Raw genomic sequence first — 9,025 nt, forward strand, 5'->3', positions numbered from 1 at the left:
TTGTCCTGCCATCATCACTAACACAGCTGCTTCATGCAGGTTCACACATATGAAGGCCTCAATATTTTGCAGCACAGAGGGTTCCATTATTTTTGATAAATTGTTTGTGCCTTTGTTTATACATTTGTACTTTGCTTGGACATTTGCTTCTCTGCCCTCTATATGTACAGACATATATTTGAATATTCTTCCTCACCGGCATCAGAGACATACCCCGTGCAATACAAAGCAACTACACCTTGAACCAGAGTGATTTGTCTCTGAAGCATATTTTGCAAGATTCTGGTGATTTATAAGCTTTATTAGAGGTAAAAAGAGACTCAGTGACATAAGGGCAGAACCTTCAGTTATAGTTTTACATGCTCACATGCTTAGAAAACAGACACACAGTGTGAGACAGAAAGAGCTCTAATGTGTTAAATGGGCTTTCAGTTTGATCATATAGGTCCAAATAACAGAGGACACGAACAGGTCATAATTAGTTATCATGTCATTCCCAAATTTATGCATATACTTCTGTGTGATGGCATCTTATTTTCATGGACATTTTCTCTCTGGATCACTATGTGTCTCATACACACACATATTAGTCCACACTCATTCACACACACACACACACACACACACACTACAGATACTGTATACTGGAGATATAGCCACTGTAATATCATAGCAAATGACATACAAAGTATACAAATAGTGGATCTCTGTTCTTGTTTACTTCACATTTTTTTCTCAGAGCTTGGCAACTGTGTTAAAAGGTACAGAGTGCTTTAGACTAGAGTCGATGGACAGGAAATACCTCACTTGCATCTTTTCCTTCTGTCCCTGTCCCACCCACTTAAGATGCAAGAAAAAGATGCAAGGAAAAAATTTCAAGGAGAGAGGAATTAAAGAAACACATTTTTGGAAACACAGGATGTCCTTTCTTACAGACCTTCATCTGAAGCCTCTGATCACTAAATGATTTCCAATAAAGGGTCGTGGTGGTCCATAAAAGACTTTGGCAAAGGATGCTTTGTGTATCCTCTCTCTTGGTCTTTCAAGCAGCCTCCTTACACCTGGATCTTCGCTCCTCATAGGAGATACTGTATAAATTATAACTTGGGACTGTTCCTTAGTCCTCAACCCTTGCTTGACCGGAATGATCATATCAGACATCAGATGCAGCTATGGATGCAAGTAAAGGAATTGAGATTTATCCTTTGTGTCTCCCTCCTCCCCTAGTTCCTCTCCTTTTAGACAGGTGTGGTCCTTCTGTTGGCAACACAGTCTCCAGGCAGCATCTCTGCGTTGTTGTGAGCAGCTGCGATAGTTAAATCATCCACAGCCATATTGTCTTTGACAGGTGAGGTTAAGGTGTAGAGCATGAACTCTGAGCTCACTGTCACTGGTGTTGGCAAACCTGCTATGGTGGTGACTTTGGACTCACCACAGAGGGATGGTTCTTGGTCTGGCACAAAGGATCCTTGAAAGGAGTCCCCTGCACCGTGGTTGCTCCTGTTACTGTATCGACGGCCGTGATTCTGGTAAGGGTTTCGGTAGTAAGATGAGTTGCGAGAGAAGGACTGCTTCAAGAGGGAAGGCCGGCGTGGAGTGCGCAGTTGTCGATGTTTGTCTATGAACACATGTACTGCCAGGACACCCACCATCTCAGCCAGCACAAAGGACAGAGCCCCAAAATAAAAAGACCAGCCGTAGGAGTAGCTCTTCTTGCTGTCACTCTGGCCAGGGTCACCTGAGTTGGCTGATATGTACACAATGATGCCAATGATGTTACTGAGACCTGCAGGAGTTCAGGTGGATAGAGGGGGTCAATCAATTAAACATTTTTGTATAGCAACTTTCATAAAGTGCTTAACTACTGACAAACTAATAACCCATCCATCCATCCACTATCTCTACTGCTTATCCTGAAGAGGGTCATGGGGGGCTGGAGCCAATCCCAGCTGACAGTGGGCGAGAGGCGAGGTCCAGCCTGGACAGGTCACCAGTCTATCACAGGGCTGGCACATAGAAACAGACAACCACACACACTCACACTCACTCCTACGGGCAATTTAGAGTCACCAATCAACCTAAGCTACATGTCTTTGGGCTGTGGGAGGAAGCCGGAGTACCCGGACAGAAGCCACAAGGCAAAAGGAGAAAGAATAAAAGAATTTTAAAATCAGTACAAAAACAACCAGGTCAGTTGGATCACACATTACACAGTGTGATAAATACACATTCTGTAGAAACCAGTGTGTGTTTGTTTCTGACCTGCAGAGATAAACAGTATACCAGCGCTGAGAATGACATTGTAGTGCGACTTGTAGAACTCGCTGGCAGCTACACACACACCTCCAAGAAATAATAATCCCACACTGAGGATGGGGAAGAGGCTGGAGGCTCGTACTGCTCCTGAGGAGCAGAGCAGAGAGGAGAGGTGAATGTATATAAACAGTTACATTATAGCTATTGCATACAACTTCTTTGGTATTATTTAGCACTTACACGGTTACCATCATTAACAGTAACAGCTAGCATAGTCAGAATTATATGTGCATGTGTATTACCCACGTAGTAAATACTCTGCAGCATCCTGGTCATAATCAGCATCATCAGGAAAGTGGTCAATGTTTTTGCAAATACCTCGAAATATCCCTGCAGAAAGGCAAAGACAAAGAAATCTATTGCAGCACTTCCATCTGATAACTAAATTGGCTCTGTCACCCTCTGTGCTATTTCATGACAACATTCATAGTCTTTCTGACCCAGTAGACCGAGTGGCATGATGCCAAATGTGGTGCTTACCATGTGACGGGCTGGTTTGTATTGATTTCTTTTTCCTGCTTTTGAAAAACATACAGCCCCAAGCTTTTTATACTTTTTGCTCTGGATATTATGTGTACACAGACATCTGCCTATGGGCCCCAAGAAGTCAAAAGGTCCAGAAAAGCATTTATGAGAAGTGTGACAGATCAGATTTTTTCATATTTGACGACTCCCTGCTTTATTTTTCTGTGTGTCTGTTTACAAATGTAAACCACTGAAGTGATGACTGGTGTTTTAGATAAAGTAAATGAGCCTGTCATGGTCGTTATATAAGGCCAAACAAACTTCTAAATTGTAAAAACTTTCACATTAATTTGACATCATGGCTCATGCATTTTATTTATTTGATTATTATATAATGCATGCACAGCCAGTTAATTGTTTTTGTTGTCAGTACTTAGTTTCTGTTGGGGAAAATATCTTGTTTGTTTGGAATATAGCTAAGTGAAAGTTTTCATGCCACTTTCATTTTGTTTCTTTCGCAAGTGGTTAATGTAAAGTTGTCAGTAAACCGTCTGTCTAGTTAATATTGTTTATCTCAGTAACCTGTGGCCCTGCAGTGTCTTTCAACATTTGCACAGACAAGAATATATTGATAAACGTGTCCTCCATGCATTACAAACAGATTGAATGGTATTGATGATGTGACTCAGTTGACATGGTTACACAAATTAAAACTCCATCAGTAACAAACAGGTCAGACAGAAAAGTCACCGCTCAGACAGCATTTGTTCCAAATACCGTTTGAATACCAAGAGAGACGAGGAAACGTGGATGAACTGAGACATTTTCCGAGCACCTGCGGCATATTTGTCTGCCAGCTCAGTACCACTTGCTTTATTTAAACTATTACTTTGGAGAACAATTTTATTGTGGCTTGACATGAAAATAAACAGGCGCTGCCTTGACTAAGAAGGACTAAGTGTGTCCCGCTGGAGTGTAAATACCCACTGCTGAGTATTTACACGCCACGGCTCCCACGTAGCATATATTCTCTCTGCATTATATTGTGTTCTTGTTGTATTTTTATTTGCTCCCTTCACTTGCTGTTTTAAAGTGCCTTAGATTTGTGTTACTGCCTATTTAGATTTGTGTTATTGCTCATCTACTTTATATTTTATTTGTATTTTGTGGCATTCATGTGGACGGCAAAGTAAGAATTTCATTGTACAGGGAAACACGTTTCTTAACTGTGTATATGACAAATAAACACTTTGACCTTTGACCTGTAAATGTCTCTCTGTATACAGTATTTAAGGAGTGCACACAGCTTGTTCCCTTGTCTGTCTTTGGGTATTTTTCTATTCCTTTCTGTTCTTGGCTCTATCTTTGTTATTCCCATCTTGTCTCTATTGATTGTTTTGTCATTTAATAATCCTGAGAATATCAACACTGCCATCATCATCTTATAGTTATTTATGGCACATAATGCACAGACAGCCGTCAGCCTTCAGCCTTCAGCCTGTCTGCCTGCAGGCTAAAGAAATACACAAGACTGTCAAGACACTGGTAAACTCTTTACGCTCTGTTGCCTCTCTATTAAATCATTCTGAAGCAGACACAGTGGAGCTGAAAGTGAAGTGTGTGAGGGACAAGTAAAAGAGCTGCACACTGTCATTTCATTTAGCAAAGCAAAAAGAGGATGTGAAGTAAGAGAAGGAGGGGTGTTATTAAAAACAATAAATAATTGACAATGTCATTTCAATCCATCACCTACTCATGACTTAAACTCATCTCCCCCCTCCTCAAGATTCATCTATTTTAATTTTTCCACCAATCAGCTCAAACATAACTCCATCAAAAGATAAAATATGGGATGTCCTGCAGGAGAAAAGACAAAATAGTTTTCCTTAGGCATAAGGAGATTCAAATAAATAGAAACTAAAGAAGTAGCAGATATGTTTTAAGTGACCATTTTAACAAATGCTAGTTGAAATCTGGTTTAGGTTTTCCTTCCCAGCTGTAAATCAGTGTTGTTTCTATGTCCTCAATGATTTTATTTGTAATATTGGTGGAAAGTAACTAATCACATTTACTCAAGTACTGTAGTCCTACTTAAGTACTATGCTTTGTACCGTTTTCATTTTCTACTTCATACTTTGTCTTCACTATACTTTATTGTACTCCGCTGCATTTATTTTATAACTCTGGGCACTTTTCAGAATGAGATTAATAAAAATAAAATACAGTTGAATCATAAACTTTATTAATCCTAAGTGGGAAAAGCTGCTGAACAGTAATTCAAATTATAAGTATATAAGGTAGTTAACATTAGCTCCTCCTTTACATCTGCAACATTAAAGTGAAGTACACAATAACATATCAATAATTATCATCTAATAATACGATATACATTGCTATGAAATGTGCAGCTCTGCATAATGAGGACTTTTACTTTTACCATAGTAAGCATATTTTGATGTTAATACTTTTGTAGGCAACATTCTGAATGCAGGACTTTTACTTCTGAGTATTTTTACACTGTGATACTGCAAAACTTTTATTTCAGTAAAGAATCTGAGTACTCCTTCCACCACAGCTTGTTGTTTCCTACCCTCAGTGCAGCAGGTCCTCCACAGACCGGAGTGGGTCAGGACCTCCTCGTTCTTGTGGAGGCTCTCATTGTCGCTCAGGCTCTTGGAGCGACACACACCGCGGGAATACAGCCAGTAGTCCGTGCCCACGGCGATGGTCATGAGGCTAAAGGCGCAGAAAGCCCCCGCCGTGGTCAGCAGCATCATCACACCCCGGCTACACAGCCTCATATCGGGACCAGAGGGGTGTTAGAACCTGAAGGAAACCTCCCCCCACTGTCTTATCTCTGTGTGGATCCAGAACAGGGAAGGAAAGTCTCCTGTAACCTGCGCTAAACTCGTACCGCTGGACATCTGTGTAGGTCTCGGGATGGGAGCTGACGGTTCACAGAGTTGGGACGTGTCCTGTCAAAGGCGCAGACGAAAATCACGGGGTGTTGTTGTTTAGTCAGTACAACTGAAGAATCAAAAGAGAAAAGACGGACCAGGGTGGAAAAGGGCGACATCCTCCACAAAAGAAAAGTTTTTTTCAGAGAAAACAGCAGTGTCTTTTGGCCCCATTTTAGTTTTGTAGCTCTGTATCACTGATCGCAGGACAATGCCACATTTCTGTGTGTTTGCTCCTGAAAGCTCACTGCCTGTATCTGAATCAGTTCATCAGTGTTGTCGGATTGGACTGCGTTAGTTTGACCTAGATGTACCAAACTGTCAACTCACTGAATGTAAGTGACCAGAAGAACCGCAGCCCATGTAACATCACTACTACTAATACTCTGTACTACCACAAACCACCAGTGCTGGAAGACGTAGTTTCAGTTTCTCCAAGTAAAAGATGCAAAAACACACTGGAAAAAAAATCAGTGTAGCTTATTACAAGTAAGTTCTGTGGTCAGATTTGTACTTAAAATTCAGCAAGTGTAGTAAAACGTTCTCAAAATAAAAGTATTTGGTTATGTTGACTTGTGTCTGCAGATTTTCAAAATTTAGACTTGGCTGAAAAAGGACAGGAACAATTTAAATACATTAATATTGGATGAATTTATCCCTTGTCTTTAATGTGAAACCTTAGTCTGTAAAGTACATTGTTGTTGCAATAGCCAGTGAGTAGCAGGTATTTATTAATTGTTGGACAATTAACACTGCTTAATCACCTGCTGCTGTTTTTAAGGCAAAATTAAAAGCTTGAAAATACAACAGTGCCTCTATCCACTTTCTTTACCCAGAGTAATCTGGTAGATTACAAAGTGCAATAGTTCCCTATATCTCATATCAGTGCCCTTGTTAGAGCTGATGATCGGATGGGAGAAGAGCTGTCCACACAGAATAAAAGCATAAATGAGAACATTAATATTTAAGGCTTGGAATATAAAGTGAGTGAGTATGTGTGTGGAGAAGCTAAAGGAATCCAAATCAACAACAAAACAAAGATGGCTCATTATTTTTAAAAAATGCATGTAGGCCTACACCTCACATACCTTTATACTTGTGAAAGATTTACATGTATTTCAAAATACACAGGAGTTTTTCAGTACAATGTAAAATGCTCATTTTCAGCTATAGTAAAGGCATAGGTGACTTACCTGAGCTTGACATGCGAGTCGCAGAGCTCTCTCCGTTTAAACTTTAAAGACACTAAATGACCTTAAAGAGTAGCAGCACAATCTAAATGACCACAAAGAAACAAATCTTTGCCATAGAAAAGAGAATAAAGGCCTATAGTAGTGCCTCAATAGAAAACATTGGGGCCAAAAGTCTGAACTAGTTCTCTGTCAAAGTGGAAGAAGAGCAAATATACAGTGCCTTGCGAAAGTATTTGGCCCCTTTGAACTTTGCGACCTTTTGCCACATTTCAGGCTTCAAACATAAAGATATAAAACTGTAATTTTTTGTGAAGAATCAACAACAAGTGGGACACAATCATGAAGTAGAACGAAATTTATTGGATATTTCAAACTTTTCTAACAAATAAAAAACTGAAAAATTGGCCGTGCAAAATTATTCAGCCCCCTTAAGTTAATACTTTGTAGCGCCACCTTTTGCTGCGATTACAGCTGTAAGTCACTTGGGGTATGTCTCTATCAGTTTTGCACATCGAGAGACGGAAATTTTTGCCCATTCCTCCTTGCAAAACAGCTCGAGCTCAGTGAGGTTGGATAGAGAGCGTTTGTGAACAGCAGTTTTCAGTTCTTTCCACAGATTCTCAATTGGATTCAGGTCTGGACTTTGACTTGGCCATTCTAACACCTGGATATGTTTAGTTTTGAACCATTCCATTGTAGATTTTGCTTTATGTTTTGGATCATTGTCTTGTGGGAAGACAAATCTCCGTCCCAGTCTCAGGTCTTTTGCAGACTCCATCAGGTTTCCTTCCAGAATGGTCCTGTATTTGGCTCCATCCATCTTCCCATCAATTTTAACCATCTTCCCTGTCCCTGCTGAAGAAAAGCAGGCCCAAACCATGATGCTGCCACCACCATGGTTGACAGTGGGGATGGTGTGTTCAGGGTGATGAGCTGTGTTGCTTTTACGCCAAACATAACGTTTTGCATTGTTGCCAAAAAGTTCGATTTTGGTTTCATCTGACCAGAGCACCTTCTTCCACATGTTTAGTGTGTCTCCCAGGTGGCTTGTGGCAAACTTTAAACGACACTTTTTATGGATATCTTTAAGAAATGGCTTTCTTCTTGCCACTCTTCCATAAAGGCCAGATTTGTGCAGTATACGACTGATTGTTGTCCTATGGACAGAGTCTCCCACCTCAGCTGTAGATCGCTGCAGTTCATCCAGAGTGATCATGGGCCTCTTGGCTGCATCTCTGATCAGTCTTCTCCTTGTATGAGCTGAAAGTTTAGAGGGACGGCCAGGTCTTGGTAGATTTGCAGTGGTCTGATACTCCTTCCATTTCAATATTATCGCTTGCACAGTGCTCCTTGGGATGTTTAAAGCTTGGGAAATCTTTTTGTATCCAAATCCGGCTTTAAACTTCTCCACAACAGTATCTCGGACCTGCCTGGTGTGTTCCTTGTTCTTCATGATGCTCTCTGCGCTTTAAACAGACCTCTGAGACTATCACAGTGCAGGTGCATTTATACGGAGACTTGATTACACACAGGTGGATTCTATTTATCATCATTAGTCATTTAGGTCAACATTGGATCATTCAGAGATCCTCACTGAACTTCTGGAGAGAGTTTGCTGCACTGAAAGTAAAGGGGCTGAATAATTTTGCATGCCCAATTTTTCAGTTTTTTATTTGTTAAAAAAGTTTGAAATATCCAATAAATTTTGTTCCACTTCATGATTGTGTCCCACTTGTTGTTGATTCTTCACAAGAAATTACAGTTTTATATCTTTATGTTTGAAGCCTGAAATGTGGCAAAAGGTCACAAAGTTCAAGGGGGCCGAATACTTTCGCAAGGCACTGTAATAGACAATTAGAGCCACTGCAAAAGCAATTAGATTTCTGACTTTATTAACGAAATTTAGACTTTTTAAAAGAGAATAAACTCAGAATTCAGAGTTTAAAGTCTGAATTCAATGTTTTACAGTGGGCCCCGATCCTATTTCGTACAAAATAATCATTAGCTGTTGTGTAAAATATTTGCTTCACCTCAACCTACAGCAGTAATATGCTGCTTATTAATACATAATGATTGAAATATATATATTATATA

The 9,025-nt window shown here is 40.1% G+C and overlaps 1 protein-coding gene across 1 annotated transcript; it reads right to left on the reverse strand.

Moving 5' to 3' along the window:
• Positions 1–289: 289 nt before the first annotated feature.
• cacng3a (calcium channel, voltage-dependent, gamma subunit 3a) lies at positions 290–5,582 on the reverse strand. The gene is made up of 4 exons (XM_020614342.1): positions 5,372–5,582; positions 2,563–2,646; positions 2,263–2,403; positions 290–1,786 (listed from the first exon to the last, which is right to left on the reverse strand). Exons 1-4 carry the CDS (start codon positions 5,580–5,582, stop codon positions 1,239–1,241), a joined length of 984 nt encoding a protein of 327 aa, XP_020469998.1. The 3' UTR covers positions 290–1,238.
• Between the last annotated feature and the right edge of the window lie 3,443 nt (positions 5,583–9,025).

The sequence above is a fragment of the Monopterus albus genome, unplaced genomic scaffold (assembly GCF_001952655.1).
Source record: "Monopterus albus unplaced genomic scaffold, M_albus_1.0 scaffold144.1, whole genome shotgun sequence".
Classification (NCBI taxonomy): Eukaryota; Metazoa; Chordata; class Actinopteri; order Synbranchiformes; family Synbranchidae; genus Monopterus; species Monopterus albus.

Coding starts and splice junctions, on each gene's coding strand:
- cacng3a (XM_020614342.1), bottom strand. CDS start 5,582: ATGAGGCTGTGTAGCCGGGGTGTGATGATGCTGCTGACCACGGCGGGG. Junction 2,647..5,371: donor GAGGACCTGCTGCACTGAGG/GTAGGAAACAAC, acceptor GCCTTTCTGCAG/GGATATTTCGAGGTATTTGC. Junction 2,404..2,562: donor TGCTGCAGAGTATTTACTAC/GTGGGTAATACA, acceptor TCTGCTCCTCAG/GAGCAGTACGAGCCTCCAGC.